Below are 21006 nucleotides of genomic sequence, written 5' to 3' on the forward strand. Positions count from 1 at the left end.
CTGGGGATGACACAGAATCGCTGTTTTTTTCTGGTTCTGTTATGTCAGAGGCTGCGGGTTTTAACCCTTATGGATAGTGAGGATGACTCTGCTGCAGTCAGTTGCTGGCAAGAATTTGTTGGAGCTCTTGTTTCTGCGGTGCGTGAGGCTCTAAAAATTGAGGATGTGGCGGAGACACCTCCGTGTCAGTACCAGCAGACTACCACGCATCGCTGAAGTGTTTCCTTGTGTTCCTTATTTGGACTATATGTTATACAAGGAATGGGATGCACCGCAAAAAGTTTGTCAAAAAACTTTGCAACCCGTTACCCCCCTTGAGGGGGGCTTTAAAAAAAAAAAAATAAAAAAAAGTAGGTCTCTCCTCCGCCAGTGGACCCCCCTGTGTCCAGACTGCGCAAGGCCACCACATTGCCTGTGGAAGGGGCTCCTGCATTTCAGGATCCCGCTGATAGGAGAGTGGAGGCCGTGGCCCGCTCCCTATTCACGGTGGTGGGTTCGGCGGTGAGGCCGGCTCTGGCCGGGGCCCTGGCAGGCCCCGACTAAAAGGGCGAAGCTCCTGCTGCAGGAGCTGGAAGAAGGACCTCTAAGGTGGCCTTGGTGATCACCGTTAAGGGTGAACGGTCCTTTTGGGTCTTCCCTGACTGGCATCATTGAGGATGCCACAGGTGGTAAGCGCATGCTGTTCCCACGGTTTGGGAAGGGCTAGGGACCTCGCCCTGTGCAAGGACCCTCCTTGCCTACCTCCGAGCGTTTTTTTCGCTCGCCCTGTGCGGTGGGGGTAGGTCTACATGGTGCTTGAATCCCCGCTGCGGGGTAGCAGCGCACCGGATACCGCATGCCTAACAAGTCTGCGGACATACCTGCTTCCGCCTGAAGGTCTGCTCCCGCCCGTGTCTCGGGTGGGAGACTGGCTTCGCATTGCGAAGTGTTTTCCTTGGGGTACAAGATTGAGTTTCTCTCTTGTCTGCCAAACAGGTTTTTTCCCTCCGGCTTCTGGCCTCCTCCGGTTCGCCGGTTGACTCCGTCAGGGGCTGTCCAGGATCTTCTGGTCAGGGGAGTGATTGTGCCAGTTCCCTCGTTGGAACGGTCTCGGGGTTTTACTCCATTCTGTTTGTGTCCCCATGGAGGATGGGGCCCGGTCGATCCTGGGCCTCAAGTCCCTCGTTTTGTTTTTGTCAGGTTTTTCTGGCATCCTTGGATGTCATGAACGTGTACCTGCATATCCTCAAACCACCAGAGATTCTGTGCTTTGCGGTCGGGGGGGACCATTTTCAATGGTGTCCTTCCCATTCGGCGGGTTTTCGCCAAGGTGCTCGTACCGATACTGGCCCGGCTGTGACAGCGGGGGTTTGTTATCATGGGATGTCTGGACGACATTCTCCTACGAGCTTCTTCGAGCTCTGCATTGGTGGAGCCGTGTGTATCACGTGTCAGGCTCTCCGAGTGTTCGGCTGGTTTCTGGATTGTCCTGAAATCAGGGTTGATTCCGTCTCAGGGATACCTGAGACTGGTCCTGGATTCCTCCGGGGCGGGAGTGTTTTTCTCCTAGCGGAAAAACTTCAGACTCTGCTATCTGCTGTGCAGCAGTTGCCGACCCAGAAGCGGTCATCTCTGCGATTCTGCAGGAAGGTTCTGGGTCAGTTGATAGCCTCTTTCGAGGCGGTTCCATATGCCCAATTCCACGCCAGGGTACTACGGAGGGAACTGCTGTCACGATGGGACTAGCTTCCGTCATCTCTGGATTACCAGATTCAGTTGAGTCATCTGATCATGTCTCCCCTGGTATGGTGGCTGGCGTTTCCGGTGCTTCGGGCCGGAAAGTCATTTTTCTGCAGGCCACTGGACAGTGGTCACGACGGATGCCAGCCTCTCCGGTTGGGGAGGGGCGCTTGGGGCACCCAGTCAGCCCAGGGGCACTGGACTCAGGTGGAGTCCTGCCTACTGATCAACGTTCTGGAGCTCCGAGCAATCAAGCTTTGCCTTACCAGGTGGTCCCTGGATCTACAGGGCCGACCGGTCAGGATCCTGTCCGATAACACCACGTCCGTGGCGTAGGTTGATCATCAGGGAGGCACACTGAGTTCTGTTGCAGCGACGGGGGTCGCGCGCATCCTTTCGGTGGGCCGAAGGGTCCGTTCCGGCTCTATCGGCCGGGTACATTCCGGGAATACGGAATTGGCTAGCCGACTACCTAAGTCGCACTGCACTGGGCCAAGGAGAGTGGTCTCTCCACCTGCAGGTGTTTCGGGGTCTGTGCCGAAAGTGGGGCACTCCGGACGTGGACCTTCTAGCGTCCCGTCTCTATATCGGTAGGTGCCACGGTTCGTGGCCAGGTTTAAGGACCCGTGGGCGGACGCGTCAGGCGCGTTGGTGGCTCCTTGGGGTCGCTGTCGCCTACTTTACACCTTCCCTCCTCGGAAGCTTCTTCCTCGCCTGCTGCGCAGAGTAGAAGCTGTAGGGATTCTATCGGTCCTGATTGCCCCAGATTGGCCGCGTCGCTTCTGGTACGCGGACCAGGTGCGTCTGCTGGCAGACGCCCCCTAGCGTCTTCCCCTGGGAATTGATTTTCTGTTACAGGGTCCAATCTTCCACCCTGTTTCACAGCCACCGGCCTTAGCGGCGTGGCTGTTGAGAGCCAGGGGCTTAAGGACCGAGGCCTATTGGGCTCGGTGGTCTCTACCGTGCTGCCTGCACGGAGGTCTACCTCACGTAGGTTTTTTCCTCATACATGGAACGGAAGGCCTACTTCTCTGTGTGTGGGGAGATGAACTGGCACTCTCGTACATGCGTTGTGTACAGGATTCTGCTGTCTTTGCAGCAGGGAGTGGTTCAGGCTCTCGCCTTACGTACGGTTAGGAGCCAGATTTCTGCTCTGGCTGTTTTTTACTTGCAGCGACCCTTGGCATAGCACTCCTGGGTGTGTGCGTTGGGTCAGGGGGTCTGGCAGGTGGCCCCTCCGGTGCGCCCTCCATTACCCCCATGGGACTTGAATTTAGTCCTTTCAGTGCTTCGGGATGCTCCCTTTGAGGACATTTGGGAGGTTTTTTGTTTTATTGTCACAAAAGGTGATTTTATTTCTGGTAGCAATTGCCTCGATCAGACGGGTGTCTCTGTTCTGGTGGCCTTGTCTTGCAAGGCTCCCTGCTTGGTCATCCGTAAGGACGAGGTGGTGCTGCGGCCGCAGCCGTTTTTTCTCCCTAAGGTCGTTTCGGCTTTTCACTTGGATGTGGACATTGTTCTTCCATCCTTGTGTCCTCAGCCGAAGAACCCGAAGGAGGCCACTTTACATTCTTTGGATGTGGTTCGGGCCCTTCGAGTTTACTTGTCGGCGACAGCTCAGTTCCGGATGTCGGACTCGCTGTTCGTGTCTGTGTCCGGTCCCAGTAAGGGCCTGGCAGTTTCGTCGGCCACCATTTCCAGGTGGATCCGACGGATTGTGCTTCAGGCCTACGCCCTGAAGGGGCGGGCGCCTCCCTTTCGGGTCACGGCGCATTCGACCAGGGCGATCGGGGCCTCTTGGGCTTCCGACACCAAGCCTCTGTGTTACTGGTGTGTAAGGCTGCGACCTGGTCGTCGGTCCACGCTTTTTCAAAGTTTTATATGGTGGATGTGAGTGCATCTTCGGATGCCTCCATTGGCCGCAGGGTGTTACAGGCGGCAGTTTAAGGTTGGAGTTCCTCCGTTGAGTAACTCCGGTTTTTGTTTGGGGTGTAACCTGTTTTTGCTGTGTTATTTTTCCCACCCCTCGAATTTTTTTTGACACTGCTTGGGGACGTCCCTAAGGTCAATGAAGGCTGTGTCCGTCTATGAACGAAAGAGAAAAAAGGATTTTTGTACTCACCGTAAAATCCATTTCTCTGAGTTCATAGACGGACACAGCACCCACCCCTCCTTTGTTTGTACTACTTGTTACGAACTGAGGCTGCTAAAGCAGGGTGTGGGTTATGCCTGGGGGAGCCACGCCCCCTGGGAGGAGCAGCATGAAGGAAAGTTTTTAACACCTTAAGTGCTGTAGAATTCTGCCTAAATCTCCTGGTAGGAAGAAGCATAACCCTAAGGTCAATGAAGGCTGTGTCCGTCTATGAACTCAGAGAAATGGATTTTACGGTGAGTACAAAAATCCTTTTTTTTCAGCTCTTTAGCACCACCCTTTGGAAAACTTCTGCTAACGTCTGATGGTTAGCATTGGTTCAGCGCATGCGTGTTTGTACTTTGAATTTTAGTCCGACAGACTTGTATACGCACGATCGGATAATCCGATGGAACACATTTGTTGTCGGACAATTTGAGAGCATGCTATCCTACATTTGTTGTCGGAAATTCCGACAACAATTGTCTGATGGAGCATACATATGGCCGGATTATCCAACAAAACCCTTCCATCACACAATTGTTGTTGGAATATCAGATTGGGTTTACGGGCCTTTACAGTTGTCAAATGACCTGCCAATCAAAAATATCTTTGAGATATATTTATATATACACACACAGATATACAGTTGGGTCCATATATATTTGGACACAGGCACAATTTTTGTTTTTATTCAAGTATTTACCAAAACATAGTCAAGCAATGCCGAATACCGATACTTTTTTTAAAATGTGTCCCCAAATGCAGCCATGTCCCCCACAGATGCAGCCATGTCCCCCACAGATGCAGCCATGTCTCCCCATACCTAGATGCTGCCGCCGCCTAGTTAATCAGTGTGCGGGGAACATTACAGCTTTCATTTGAATAGCTGTGTGTTCCCCGCCGCGTATGGACACTCCCCCTTGCTTGGGATTGGACGGGTGATCTGCACTTTGATAGACAGATCACCCGTCCAATCCCGAGCAAGGGGGAGTGTCTATACACGGCGGGGAACAGACAGCTATTCAAATGAAAGCTGTAATGTTCCCCACACGCTGATTAACTAGGCGGGGGGGGGTTAGTGTCGGATCTGGCATCGGGGGCATTTGCGGGAGTACAAGTACTCCCGCAAATGCTCAGTATCGGTATCGGGACAACCCTAATAGTTATATAATGGATATGGGCTGAAAGTGCACACTCTCGGGGTTAATTTGAGAGGGTATGTACATCCAAATAGGAGGAAGGGTTTAGGACTTGCAGCTCTTAAAGAGGAAGTAAACCCTGATGGGTTTTACTTCTTCTTTGTTCCCCTGCAAAGTAAAATCATTGGCACAGTGTACAGCAAATATCTCCTAAATGGCACACGTTTAGGAGATATTGCCACTACCTATAGGTAAGACTTATAGGCTTTCCTATAGGTAAAAGTCACAATCGGAGGTTTACAACCACTTTAAGAATACCCCCCCCCCCCCCCCCCGAAACAAATCCATCAGAGAGATAGCAGCAACATTAGTAGTGGCCAAATCAACAATTTGGTACATTTTTTGCTTTCACATAGAATGCATTAAGGTGAAAAGGCGTGAGGGTTTACAATCCCTTTAAGGCTGAAAGTCGATAGACAACATATGATGTTCCGAGGGTGAGCTGTGTCAGGGGCTCAAGGCTCTGTGTGCCCTATCAAATTCAATTGGAGAATCTGAGGGTCTCTCCAGGAGGCTGTTGAAGATGAAGCACAATGCAGGTCTGATTTGTTCAGGGTTAATTATTTCAGGGATGCTTCTGACTCTGATGTTTCTCTTTCCTGTTATCTTAATCCTCCAGTTGTCTATTCATTGCAATTAGGTGTTGTGAGTGAGAGGTTGTGACATGTTCCAGTCGCCTAATGACACCCTCTCTGTGCTTTCCTGATCTCTCTCCTACAGCCATCTGTGATGTCCCCGCTGGTGGCCACATCCATCTCCCCCCCCTCGTCCTTCCATGGCCGCGGACTCCGGCTCTGTGACTGACTGGAGTCGCGTGACGTCACAGGCTCTGTAGAAAGTACACGACCATGCCCTTTATTCAGTGTGCATGCGCCAATGACGTTGGCACAAGTGTATAGGGCAAATATCTCCTAAATCATGCAGGTTTAGGAGATATTTTCAGTAACTACATGTAAGCCTTATCATAGGCTTACTTGTAGGTAAAAATGGTATGCAAGGGTTTAAAACCACTTTAAGTCTGTTATCGCTGTTGAAAAGGAATTCTTTGTTTGCAGCTATTTCAGTCATGTCTGCATATGTTAGAGGTTGGCTAGGGTGGGGGAAGTCTCTTACCGAGTCTTCTGAGGCAGGGATAGACTCATCATCATATTCTTGCTCTTCTATCGTCTATGCTGTGGCAATCTTAACTGCAGGCTAATTCTTCCTTCCTTGTGTCTGCTGCTTGAAAATAAATCGGTGGGATCTGCTTGTCAGAAGAGGTTGCCGCTGATTTATGTTGTCGGGTGTGCTGTCCAGACTTTGTCAGTCTGCCCATTAAGCCTCGATCAGGTTCGCACATGGCTCCAGAGCTCTATCACTGAGCTGCCATCTCCTCCATGCGCTAGGCCACGCTCCATTTTTTTTAATGTAATTGTGTCTGACGATTACAGTATTAAACAGAAGCACAGTGTCACTAACAAACTGTAGTGCAATGTAACCTTAGTCTGAGCCATTGTGCACAGGAGCTAGTTAATTACTTGACAGTGTTTTGGGGACTCTATTGGACAGATCTCTGTGAGTTTCTCGGACTACAGACCTAATGTGGCTTTTATAAGGCTTTCCCACTCATCCTGATGGAGATTTTTTACAGAGAATAAAATAGTAACTGGAACACACAAAGGTGGGCAGGAACAGAATTGGGAATCATGGCCACCCCCCCCCCCCCCCCCCCCCTCTGTAACTAAAATGTCATTATTCAGGGGGGCCTAAACTTTTAACGATAGGGCCATACTTTCTAAATGGGAAAAGGCCATATCACGCTATCAATGGAAGTAAAACAGCTTTTGCCTTGCTCACTATAGTATTTAAATAATAATGAATTGCCACATAATTATAAAGTTTTATTGTGTAATTGTTATTTTCCAGTGCTGGTTTGAATCTTATATTGCTGACTTTAGATGCCTTGAATGAGACCTGGATTGGCCTGAATGAGATACTTCCCAATTATTTATTTATTACAGGTATTATATAGTGCAGACAATTTACGCAATGCTTAAATATTGAACTTTCACATCAGTCCCATCAGTTCCTTTCCTCGAGGAGCTTACAATCTTAAGCTCCCTTAGATCATCTGGATATGGTCTCCTTGTGTTTAATTAGTGCTCTCTCAAGGACGGCTACAGCAAAATCAGCATCTTCCTTTGTGATGCACATTGGAGGTTTTACCCGAAATACCTGCAGAAAGAAGATAACACAAATTAAGTGTGGTTATCACAGGACAGTATAGCGGAATCTTTGGCTTGTAAAGCCTTAATGGAAGGTTATCCTCCTACATTACTGTATAGTCCTCCTTTGCCAAGCAGGACCCCGTTGTCTTTGCATTCTTCCCAGATGAGGCTCATCTCTTCTGCTGGCAGTGGTTGGAGCGTTTTCTAAATACAAGAAAACCACAGATTACCAAAGCACTGATCAGAATTGGGGATATTGTAGACTGCACTAAGGGAAATTCATTACATAGCCAAACATTTGTGGACACCTGACCAACAACCCTATAAGAAACCCACAGATCACTCATATAAACTAGACCTTAGTATATATAACTGCACATTTAGTTGGATTTTAGGATATTGTAGACTGTACTCAGGGTAACTCATTATATAGCCAAGTGTTTGTGGCCTTTCCCCTGCGCAACAAGCCAGCTCAGTGAGGATGCGATGTAGAGAGTTTGGTGTGGAGGAACTCAAATAGCCTGCACAGAGCCCTGAGATTAACAGTGGTGGATACCCTTGGAATGAATTGGAATGCCAGTTGTAAACCAGATCTTGTTCAACATCGGTACCTTTTTTGGCTGAATGGGCACAAATTTCCACTAACACGTTCCAAAATCTTGTGAAAAACCTTCCCATAAGAGTGGAGGCTGTTATAGCCACAAATAGGCAGGCAGCTTAGCAATAATGCCCATGCTTTTGGGATGGTCAAGCATCAACACATTTTTGGCCTTAAAATGTAAAAAAAAAGCAACTACTTAAATGTTTATGGTACATATAAAACAAAGGATCATACAGGATGATATTGCTCCTACCTTGTCCTTTACCATCTCCACTCCGACCATCAGTCCTTTTCCACGAACATCTCCAACAATTTCAAACTTCTCCCGTAGTTTTGCCAGCTCCAATAACAAATGGGTTCCAACCACAGCACAATTATTCTGAAGACCATCCTCTTCAATAGCCTGGATAATGCAAAGCAAAAGGGTTCTTTTATATGCAACATGGTAACATTGCTTATGGTGGCCATAGATAAATCAAACATCTGATCCATTGGTGGCCACTGTAGTTTAATAGAAGTCGATCTACCAATCAACTTCGTCTCAACCTCCCTATTGGTTGCAGCTGTAGTGCTTATCTGTGTATTCTGACAGCAGGAACCATGTATAGCTAGCTTTAAAGCTCAACTTTATCCCAAAACAAATGAGAAGATGGCTGCTGTTGGTAAAAATCTTCAATTAAATGCCTCCTCCAGAACTGTTGGATATTGCTCTGAGCGTGTCTTCCAGCACTGTGAGAGTTAGCAGCCATCACAGCCGCTCAGAATAGTTGGGGCACTCACTTTCCCCTTTTTGTCCTCTCTGCCATTCATATTTTTACATATTACTTTTCTCCCACAGTGCATTGCGTTCTGTGATTGGGTGGTGGAGATGCTGTCATTCAACTGCTCCTCTTCTATTCACAGAATGTGATGCAATGTGAGAGAGTCATGTTAATGATACTCATCTTACCAGCACTTCACCTGCTGACACCATAATCCACCATATCAGCTGACACCATAATCCCCTGGGTCAGCTGGTGTCGGATGAGGCATTGTAAAACTCTTGACATTCACAGACATGACTAGGCATGATGGGAATTGTAGTTCCTGAACAACTGGATGGCCATAGTTTGAAGAGCCATGTTCTAAAGTATGGGTCTTCAAACTACGGCCCTCCAGTTGTTCAGGAACTACAATTCCCATCATGCCTAGTCATGTCTGTGAATGTCAGAGTTTTACAATGCCTCATGGGATGTGTAGTTCCACAACAGCTGGAGGGCCATAGTTTGAGGATCCCTGTTCTAAAGCAATTAAATCCTAGACCAGTGATGGCAAACCTTGGCACCCCAGATGTTTTGGAACTACATTTCCCATGATGCTAATGCACTCTGCAGTGTAGGTGAGCATCATGGGAAATGTAGTTCCAAAACATCTGGAGTGCCAAGGTTCGCCATCACTGTCCTAGACTATGGTCTATAGTGTACCAGTATATGTCTGTGAAGATTCTCATTTCTCCAGGTCATGGTATGTAGTAGTAGTTATTCATATTCAACTGGACTTATTTTGTAATTCTGAAGATGTTTGTCAAAGCCATTTCTTCAGTTCCAATGAACAAAATTAGTTGAATGGCTTCATGTAGACAATTCACTGTGGTTGGAAACAATCACAGCCTTGAACTTGTGAGGGAATTAAACTCCTCAGCCAACATGGTGTATGCCTCTTCATTCTTCCCCATACTCCCCTGCTATAGCAAACATATGTGTAATCACATCACTATCCTGCTATCCTGCAGGAGAATGAAGCTGCTGGGCTATTATGGCTTCATCTATATATCTTTACCATAATCCTCCGCTATCGCATACATGTATCTGGTGCTGCAATATCAGCCCACCACCAACAGCCAGATCGACAATGGGCCTGGAAGACAGTACATGGCTATAATGGTAGACCCATCACTGATAAATGTGCTTATCCTGCACTGCACATATAGCACTGCGCTAAAATTATTATTATTTTTTTTTCACAATGATATCTAATGACACGAGCAGCAAGCTTACATCCAGTACAGCAGAGCCCACAGAAGATGCCATAGGATTGCCACCGAAGGTGTTGAAGTAGACAGCCTGGGTAAAAGATCTTGCAATCTCTGCAAAAGAAAGAGATGGTCAATGGGCCGATCTGATTGAAATAACTCCTACTCTCTCTATTAGTGAACACATCAGAATTTGGTATATACTGTATCAAGAAGTAATATTTCCCACTTCACTTTCCCATAGCCAAGGCTAACCAACAACCCATGTTTTTGTCTTACCTATGTAGCCATGCCCCCTTAGAGGTTGCTGAAAGTAGTGGTTCGCCCATCACCCTGCCCAGCCAAACATCCATTTCCCAGTCACACAGAGACATAGATTAGTCCATAGCTTGTTTTTTTTGTTTCATCGAGGGGATTTAACACACAAGTCCCCGTTCTGACAGGAGAGGAGAGACAGATCGTCTGTTCCTATTAATTAGGAACAGCGATATATCTCCTCCTCCAGTCAGTACACTGCCCCCACAGAAAAGGGAACACATTTAACCCCCTTAACACATTTAACCCCTTGATCGTTCCCCTTCTCTGCCAGCTGAATTTACACAGTAATCGGTGCATTTTTATAGCACTGGTCGCTGTATAAACACAAAAAAGTGTCCGCCGCAATGTCGCAGTCGCCATTACTAGGGAAAAAAAATCCATAAATCTTTCCCCTATTTTGTAGACGCTATAACGTTTGCACAAAAACAATCAATATACACTTATTGAGGTTTTATTTTTATTTTATTACCAAAAATATGTATAAGAATACATATCAATCTAAACTGATGAAGAAATGTGTTTTTTTTTTTTTAATTGGGGGGATATTTATTATAGCAAAAAATATATATATATATATATTTTTTCAAAATTGTCACTCTTTTTTTGTTTATAGCGCAAAAAATAAAAAACGCAGAGGCGATCAAATACCACCAAAAGAAATATCTATTTGTGGGGGGAAAAAAGGATGTAAATTTTGTTTGGGTACAACGTCCCATGACCATGCAATTGTCAGTTAAAGCGACGCAGTGCCGTATTGCAAAAAATGTCCTAGTCATTAAGTGGGCAACATTTGTCCAATGAAGAACAAAAAAGTTTGTCTGATCGAGCGTACACATGGTCGGATTTTTTTGAAAACCTGCTCAGTATGAAGTTTGTTGTCAAAAAGTCCTACCGTGTGTATGGGGCATTACAGTAACACTAATGCCCCATACACACGATCAGACTTTTTGACAACAAACTTCAAAATTCCCAGGTTTTCGAAAAAATCCGACCATGTGTACGCTCCATCAGATAAACCTTTTCGGTTTTCATTGGAGAAATGTTCGCTCTGCAAACAGACAAACTTTTCGTCAACAAAAGTCCTACGGTGCGAAGTCCTATCGTGTGTACAGAAATCCATCGGACTTTAGTCCAAAGTACAAACACGCATGCCCAGAACCAATGTTAAAATCAACCAACAATAGCAGAAGTTGACCAAAGGGTGGCGGTAAAGAGCAGAAAAATCACGTGATTTTGGAAAAGTTTGCAGAAAAAGTCCTGCCTTGTGTATGCTATGGATGTTCCCGGCCAACGCCCTTCAAACAAAAATCCACGAAAAAGTTTGTTTGAAGTCCGACCGTGTGTACGAGGCTTTAGCCAGGAGCCATGACACACAGTCTTGTTGGAAGGTTAGGAGGTATCAGTGTTGCAATAAACCTACTATTATGCCCTGTACACACAAGCAGAATTTCCGTTGGAAAAAAGTTGAATGGTTTTTCCAACGGAATTCTGCTCAAGCTTGTCTTGCATACACACGGTCACTCAAAAGTTCTCTGAACCTTCGAGCGTTAAGAACGTGGAGATGTAAAACACAATGACGAGGCGAGAAAAATAAGTTCAATGCTTCCGAGCATGCGTCAAATTGGAATTTCCGACTGACTTAGAGCACGTTCTCAATTTTTCAGACGGAAAAAATTACTATCGGAAAATCCGTTCGTCTGTATGGAATTCCGTCAGGGAAAAAAACACGCATGCTTGGAAACAATTTGACTGAAGCATTGAACTTATTTTTCTGGCCTCGTCATAGTGTTGTACGTCACCACATTCTTAACGCTCGAAAGTTCAAAGAACTTTTGTGTGACCGTGTATATGCAAGCCAAGCTTGAGTTGAATTCCGTCAGAAAAACCATCCAACTTTTTTCCGATGAAAATTTTGCTCGTGTGTACAGGAAATTCTGACGGAAAAAGTCCGATAGGGCATACACATGGTCGGAATATCTGATGAAAAACTCCCATATGACTTCTTCCATCGGCAATTCCGACCGTGTGTATGTGGCATTAGCCCTATTAGGGACAAGTAGTGCTTTAGCAACTAAGTACCCCTACTGAGATCTCCTGGGCGTAAAACACAAGGAAGTGTGCAAATTCATATATTCAATTTGCAGAAGTGTTTGGGATCCTGCTGTGCCAATTTGTATGACAATTGCCAGTTTTTTAACCATTTTTTACTGGTGTCTGGTAGGGTGGGTGAATTTGCCTTTATACTAACATTTTATACATTTGCTTCAATAAAGTCATTTATCACAATATATAACATTGGTTGGTTCTCCATATACAACTCTTTGTTTTGCCTTTACACTGAGAAACTCCGCAATGCCAATTTTGTGCTACTACACAGTGCAGGAATGGGAAGCCAACAAATGCATTAAAGTAACATACTGGAGCCGACCAGTGTGAATGGTCCCTTAGTAATTTGGGCTCAGCAACAGAACCCTAGACTGTGGTCTATTGGCAAATCTGGCCCTACACAAGGGACCCTCTGACATCAAAGCCACATAGCAAATGGCTGACTAGAAGGGGGAGGGCTAGTAAATGAGAACTTGTAAAGAATAGGTTTGAGGGCCTCCACCAGTGCTGCACTTACTACAGTAAAACCTTGGATTACGAGCATAATTCGTTCCGGAAACATGCTTGTAATCCAAAGCACTTGTATATCAAATTTCCCCATAAGAAATTATGGAAACTCAAATGATTCGTTCCACAACCATGTATTCATAGGTCCTTCAGTTTATAGTCCATATAAAAAGATTATAGCAATGTGATAGGTTGTGTAACCATAAAATGACCATCCATCAATGGAAACCTCCACAAGGGGATTAAAAGCAAAATACAGCAGGAGCTACAGAGTATAAAAAATAAGAGGCGCCTCTAAGTGTATCATGTTGCTAAATGTTGTATCTTCAATAAATGTAAAAAGATTGCTACACTTAGAGGCGCCACTCTTCTCTTTTATACTCAGTTGTGACATGACGCTACTTGTATATCAAAACATCGCTTGTATATCAAGTCAAAATTTATTTAAAAATGTTGCTTGTCTTGCAAAACACTCTCAAACCAAGGTTTTACTGTATATTGTATTTTGAATCAGCATACATCTTTGAAGGTTCTCATAGGGACCATATTCTTGCAGGGATAACTGAGGGAAGAGCAATGGATCATGAGAGACTTTGTTGTGGAAGGTGCATGTGACAGACTGCTTGGCACCTTGCTGGGTGCTTCCGCCAAACAGTGCCTCCTGCCCTCCAAACCCTTCCAGCAGACCGAGAACTAATACCAGCCCTTTTACCCCAAACATCGTACACAGACAAGATGTTGAGGTGGAACCAAAGGAATAAAATAATAATAGTGAAGGGCGCAATTAGACAATTTAAACAAATTACTTATTATGTGTTAATAAACAATCTCATTCAATTAATAAAGTGCACAATCAATCCATAATTATGAAAAGTCCATAATAAGCCCTATGGTCAATTCCTCTGTGTGTGCTTCAACACCGTGCTTCTAAAGTGCAATGGGCTTTAAGGGCCAGATTCACATCCAGCGGGCGCAAAATAACTTTTCTGATTTAAGTCACACCGCCGCAAATTACACAAGTTAGTGCCCGATCCACAAAGCACTTACCTGGAAATTTGCGGCGGTGTATCCTAAATCAGTCCGGCGCAAGGCGGGCCAATTCAAATGGGGCGAGTCCCATTTAAATTAGGCGCGCTCCCGCGCCGGACGTACTGCGCATGCTCCCGACGCTATTTTCCCGACGTGTTTTGCGCAAAGTTACGTTGCGCCGAGTTTTGTGAATCGCGACGGGTAAAAAAGAGTTGCGGCGGGAAAAATAAAAGATTTGAAAACCGACGCGGGAACGACGGGTATACTTTTGCATGGTAGAGTACCTTTACACTTTTGTAAAGGTACCCTATCTTTGCGACGGCAAACTAACACTTACGGTGACTTAACGAAGGGAAAAAGCTTTGTGGATCTCCGTAAGTGCTAGTTTGCATACCCGACGCTGGATTACGACGAGAAATGCCCACAGCGGCGGCCGCGGTACTGCATCCTAAGATCTGACAGTGTAAGTCCATTACACCTGTCGGATCTTAGGACTAGCTATGCGTAACTGATTCTATGAATCAGCCGCATAGTTAGAAACAGAGATACGACGGCGTATCTCTTTTGTGAATCTGGCCCTAAATTCTTAAATGGAAAGTGTTTCACCCCAAGTGATAATATAATGCGCTCACCAGATAGCTTTGGCCACCAAGTGACCATTAGACCCCTTTCACACTGAGGAGTTTTTCAAGCGGTACAGCGCTAAAAATAGCGCTGCTATACTGCCTGAAAAACTCCTGCCCAGCAACCTTAATGTGAAAGCCGGAGGGCTTTCACACTGAGGCGATGCGCTGGCAGGAGAGAAAAAAATCTCCTGTCAGCAGCATCTTTGGAGCGGTGAGAGGAGCGGTATGTATACCGCTCCTTCACCGCTCCTTCCCATTTAAAACAATGGGAAACCGCGGCAATACTGCCCGCAATGCACCTCTGCAGAGGTGCATTGTGGGCGGTATTAACCCTTTATCGGCCTCTAGCGGGTGTTAATACCGCACCGCTAGCGGCCGAATCCCGTGGCAAATCCGGCGGTATAGCGCCGCTATTTTTAGCAGTGCTATACCGCCACCGCGGCTCCCGCCCCAATGTGAAAGGGGCCTTAAGCATGTATTAGAGGGAAATTCTCGTTTCCTTAATTTCACCCCTTCAGGAATCACATCAACATCAATCAACTGTGTACAGGTGAAACCAGATTCCAATCCAATCGGCAATGGTATATAAACTTGATTAAAGGAGAAGTCCAGCCGAAGCTCATTTGGCTGGACTTCTTCTATGGATCACAGAAGTGCAATTAGTTTTGCACACCTGTGACCCGTTTTCAGCAGAGAGCGGACTGAAGTCTGTTCTCTGCTGACATCACAGAAATCAGTCCAGGCCCCGCGTCATCCCGACAAAGGGAGTCTGGATCGGCCAGATGCCTGGACTGATATCCATCTGAGCCCCTCATCGAGTCACTGAGATCTTGAGACGGCCGCTCCCTGGATCCCCCCAGCTCAGCACTCCAGTGAGTGAGGAGGAGCAGAGCGGAGAGATGCTAATTGACAGTCAGCAGCTCTCTGCTTGGGGAGCTGAGAGAACCGTGCCATCGGCGATGTTTGATCGCTCGGTTCTCAGTGTAGAGATGCCATGGGACAGATGTAGCATTGGATTGATGCTGCATCTACCTATGTAAGTATGATTATTTCAAAAACCCGAAACCCATACTTTTCTTTTAAAATACATTGTTTGTACAGCATAGTGAAATTTAAAACCAGTAAAGAAATGAACTCATTTCAGAACAGAGCTTCTTTGATTTTTCAATTGGACTTTGTTGAGTTGGGTGATGACAACAGGGCCACTCACGGCTTGAATTTTGGCCCATTCAGCAGGAATCAGCTGAAATGTGAGCCTTGCATGCCAGCCTTATGAAAGTCAGGAAAAGTCACAAATCCTTATCCAAATATATGTTCCAGGTCAGTGACTCAAAGAACTGAAACCAGAGTTTCGCAATGACAGCCAGCCAACTGGAATTTTTTAAAGGAGGTCAGCAAAATAAGTTCTGTTTCCCTAATTTCTTATTTCCATTATTGCTATGAAGATATATGTGAGTCCCTCCAGGAGCAGATTAAACACACCGGTCACATACGGGGCCAGATTCTCAAAGAGATACAACGGTGTATCTCCTGATACCCCGTCGTATTTCTGAGTTAGGCCGGTCGTATCTATGCGCCTGATTCATTCAACTGTGTTACACCGTCGGATCTTAACTGCAATTTAAAAATGGCCGCTGGGGGCGTTCTCGCTGATTTATGCTGAGAAATATGTAAATCAGCGAGATACGCCAATTCACGAACGTACGTGGGCCCGACGCAGTGTTGTTACGACGTTTACGTAGCGGTTTTCCCGGCGTATACTTACCCCTGCTTCTATGAGGCGCAGCCAATTTTAGTATGGCCGTCGTTCCCGCGTCGATTTTTTTTACGTCGTTTGCATACGCCGATTCACAAAACCGCTCGTCGCAAGTTACGCTCACGCCGAAACCACGGACGTCCTAGCGACATCAGTGGGAGCAATGCACACCGGGAAAATTTGCGGACGGCGCATGCGCATTTAAATCGGCGCGGGGACGCGCCTGATTTAAATAGTACACTCCCCCTAGCCGCGGAATTTTAATTCCGCCGGGGGATTTAAGATCCGCCGCCGCAAGTTTGGAGGTAAGTGTTTTGTGAATTACCCACTTGCCTCTCAAACTTGCGGCAGCGGATCTTAAATCACATAGATCACGCGGATCTAAAGATCCGCTGATCTATGTGAATCTAGCTCACAGTGTCTATTTATATTACTCAAAGGGCTACGATCTTCAAGACGATGCCCATTCCATCCAAATCTATACACAAACTAATCAAAGTGTCACCCTCACCCTGCTGGCACAACTTTTATTGGTATTGGGTATGACAACCCCACATAATGAGTGCAGAAAAAAAGATCTAATTTGTGTTAGTAAACTTTTACATACATAAAACAATGTGACAGGAAAAATAAATAATAAACCTTTGTGAGAAAACTTGTGAACTGAAAAATCAAATCTTTGACAGAAGGCCACAGATAGCAGGAGAAATCACTATGTTATGTGAGCTGACACCAATGATAGAAGTGATAAGATAACGCGATTCTTTGTACTGCAATAATGATTCCCTCACCTTCTGTGGTGATAATGGCAGCCATAGGAAATCCATTGCCAATACCCTTCGCCATAGTCACAATGTCAGGCATGACATCATGAGTCTGAAACCCCCAATAATGGCTCCCGGTCCTGCCAAATCCAGTCTGAACCTACAGGAGAAACATCAGAGTAATTACAGTGGGTTGCATATATTTTCTTTATTTTGGTCAGAAATAGGAAATTAAATCCTAAAAACTATTTTGTGTTTGTCCATTATTCCTGAAATATCCAATACAATTTTTTTGCAGTTATGTTCTCTGCCAGCAGGTGGAGCTCTCAGTTCCTTTTCCACCAGGTTTCCTGCCTCTTTTTTCACCTGCTGGAAAAATTATGTTATATGCAATTTCTGTGTGTTTCACACACCAGAGGGCATCATTGGATATGTTGGAAAGGTAACAGCTAATGCTGTTCTTGACTTACAACACCCACATTCCCAGAATCATGTCATGTATTATTTTTTTGATGTTTAAAATGTCAATTTTATTTGCAAAACAAAACGTATATGTGTATATACACTTTATAGCCAAACGTTTGTGGGCACCTGACCATCACACCTACACTAAGGGCCAGATTCACAGCGGAGATACGACGGAGTATCTCAGATACTCCGTCGTATATCTCAGAGTATCTATGCGACTGATTCATAGAATCAGTTACGCATAGATAGCCCTAAGATCCGACAGGTGTAATTGTTTTACACTGTCCGATCTTAGGATGCAGTACCGCGGCCGCCGCTGGGGGGAGTTCGCGTCGTAAACCAGCGTTGGGTATGCAAATTAGGAGTTACGGCAATCCACGACGGTTTTTCGCGTTCGCTACGTCGCTGCTAGTCTAGTTTCCCGTCGCAAAGTTAGTCGTCGTTTTGGGTGCCTTAACTTTACACAGCACATGTATGTGCTGTATAAAGTATGGCCGTCGTTCCCGCGTCGAAATGTAAAAATCAACGTTGTTTGCGTAAGACGTCCGGGAATACGAAACTACGCTACGCACGTCGCCGTTCGAAAAAATGACGTCACTTCGCGCAAAGCACGGCAGGAATTTCGAAACGGAGCATGCGCAGTAGGTCCGGCACTGGAGCGCGCCTAATTTAAATGGCACACGCCCCTTTAAATTACGCGGGCTTACGCCGGAGGCCGCCGGCGTAATTTTTCACGCAAGTGCTTGGTGAATCAGGCACTTGCGATGAAAAATTGCGGTGATACGTTACGCCGCCGCGATTCTACCTGAATCGCGCCCTATATAACCGAAGTTTTCTGAAAGACCTGTTGCAGAATACAAAGATATTTTAGACAAATATGCTCACAATCCCATGGTGACACTCATAGGTCCCGCGCTTTATCGACCTCAGCTGCAGGTGCGGCTGGCTTTGGGGTCCATCACTCCCTAGACAGCTCCCAATAGTACAAATACACGGCTAATTCAAGTAGCTCAATACATGAGGACACTCCACCCATGCCTCCTTGCATTTCAGCCTCTGCTAAGGGTTTATAGTAGAGCTACTCTTCTAATCTTATTGTAACAGTTTAGGGAAGGTCCAATTCTGCACCCCTGTGCAAAAAGCCAGCCTCATAAAGACATATAGGTGGATTCAGAAAGACTTAGGCTGGCGTATCAGTAGATACGCCAGCCTAAGTCTGAATGTGCGCCGGCGCTAATTTAAGCGTATTCTGGTAACCAGATACGCTTAAATTAGGCTCAGATACGAGCGGCGTAAGTGTCTTACACCGTCGTATCCTAAAGTGTAATTTTTAGGCTGACCGCTAGGTGGCGCTTCCATTGCGGTCGGCGTAGAATATGTAAATCACTAGATACGCCTATTCACGAACGTACGCCCGGCCGACGCAGTACAGATACGCCGTTTACGTAACGCATTATCAGGCCTAAAGTTATTCCATCAAATAGCTGGAATAGTAATGTTAAGTATGGCCGTCATTCCCGCGTCGAAATGTGAAAATTTTACGTTGTTTGCGTAAGTCGTCCGTGAATAGGGATTTACGTCATTTACGTCCACGTCAAAACCAATAGGACAGTGCGGCGTAGTTAGCCGCAATGCACACTGGGATATGTACACGGATGGCGCATGCGCCGTTCCAAAAAAACGTCAATCACGTCAGGTCAACCCAAATTAACATAAAACACGCCCCCTCAGCCTATTTTGAATTAGGTGCGCTTACGCCCGCCGCATTTACGCTACGCCGCGCCTAACTTAGCAGGCAAGTACTTTGTGAATCATGTACTTGCCTCACTAACTTACGGCGGTGTAGTGTAAACACGATACACTACGCCGCCGCAAGGATAAGCCTGCCTACCTGAATCTAGCTAATAGTTTCATGAGTTGGGCGTTATGGAGCTTAAGTGGCCCCCACAGAGGCTTGACCTCAACCCTACTGAACACTTTTGGGATGAACTAAAACCGAGAATGCCAACCAGATGTTCTCCTACACCGACTTGCTTTCTGGTTAAAAGACGCAATAATATTCTATTGCTGTTGTCAGTTACATTTACAGCATTTGGATTTTTGTTTACAAAGTGGTATCCCACTGACACCGGCCCCTTTCACAGGCGATTTGCCAGGCGGATTTCGATTTGCTAAGCGGGGGATAGATCCATTGATCCAGCAGGCGGATGACAGGTCCGTCTCCGTTCACTGTGCTGAGACGGACCTGTCAGAGCCCCGCTCTCCTCTATGGGGAGATCAGATGAAAACGGCTGTCTGTTTTCATCCAATCCCATCTGATGCGATCTGCCAGACGGATAGAAAATAGGATTCGACATCCGCCGATTCATAGGGTTGAATGGAGTGTCCGATTAGGTCCGCCTGAAAAACTGACATACCTGAAAGGCCACGTGAAAGGGCCCTTAAAGGGGTTCTAAACCTTCATGTTTTTTCACCTTAATTCATCCTATGCATTTCCGTGGGCGCGATCCCGCGTTGCTCTCTCCACGGCTTCTCGGCTCTTCATTGGATAGATTCATAGCAGCGCAGCCATTGGCTCCTGCTGCTGTCAATCAAATCCAAAGATGCGGGCACTGGGGTGGGGCGAGTGTATGACACGGGAGCGCACCTGCAAGGTAACCCCCTCGGGAGATAGCTTCTCAAAGTGGGTTATCTATTGCGGGGAGGAGCTGTGAGAGCCGCTGTGGGACCCCCAGAAGAGGAGGATCGGGTCCTCTCTGTGCAAAAATTAACTGCACAGTGGCGGTAAGTATGATATGTTTGTTATTTATAAAAAAAACTAAAGCTTTAGTGTACCTTTAACCTTGGGTAGAAGTCTTTCTTCCTGCAGGTGCACCTTATATGCATTACAAGATGATCCTGTGCTGCCCCATTTTTATGTAGTTTTTATGTATTGTATTGAACTGCATGAGGTCATTATCTTCTGTACTAGGATGACATCCAGTGGTGTTTGTGGTTTTCTATTGTGATTTTAGTATCTTACTCTATCCTCTCCTTGCTCTTGTTAGTCTAGTCCTAGATAGATCCTCCCCATTTCTTCCATGTTTCCTAAATCCGTGTTAGTTATTCACAGAGACGGGGGTTAGAAAAGATATTATATTGTGATAAAGACTAGGGGCCAGATTCACAAACGAGATACGACGGCGTATCTACTGATACGCCGTCGTATCTCTGTTTCTAACTATGCGGCTGATTCATAGAATCAGTTACGCATAGCTAGCCCTAAGATCCGACAGGTGTAATTGAATTACACCGTCGGATCTTAAGGATGCAATTCTAGGCCGGCCGCTAGGTGGCGAGGCCATTGCGGCCGGCGTAGAATATGCACATGAAGACTTACGGCGATCCCCGAACGTCCCGAACGGCCCGTCGATCTAAATCTACGTCGTTTCCGTCGAGTTACGCCACGTGAAACTAGGGCTGAGCCCTAGTTGTCTTAAGCCATGGTAAGTATGGCCGTCGTTCCCACGTCGAAATTTAAACATCAACGTCGTTTGCGTAAGACGTCCGTGAATGGCGCTG

At 46.1% G+C, this 21006-nt stretch overlaps 1 protein-coding gene across 1 annotated transcript in view; it reads right to left on the minus strand.

The window, feature by feature from the left end:
* Positions 1–6917: 6917 nt before the first annotated feature.
* The window catches only part of AGXT2 (alanine--glyoxylate aminotransferase 2), a 63748-nt gene continuing 49659 nt past the window's right edge, over positions 6918–21006 (minus strand). The window contains exons 10-14 of the mRNA XM_040338257.1: positions 17005–17137; positions 9897–9985; positions 8114–8263; positions 7365–7463; positions 6918–7266 (exon numbers count right to left, since the gene is read on the minus strand). Of these exons, the coding sequence (XP_040194191.1) occupies positions 7159–7266; positions 7365–7463; positions 8114–8263; positions 9897–9985; positions 17005–17137 (579 nt within the window). The 3' untranslated portion in view covers positions 6918–7158. The remainder of the gene's footprint in view (positions 7267–7364; positions 7464–8113; positions 8264–9896; positions 9986–17004; positions 17138–21006) is intronic.

Source organism: Rana temporaria, chromosome 1 (genome assembly GCF_905171775.1).
Source record: "Rana temporaria chromosome 1, aRanTem1.1, whole genome shotgun sequence".
Taxonomy (NCBI): Eukaryota; Metazoa; Chordata; class Amphibia; order Anura; family Ranidae; genus Rana; species Rana temporaria.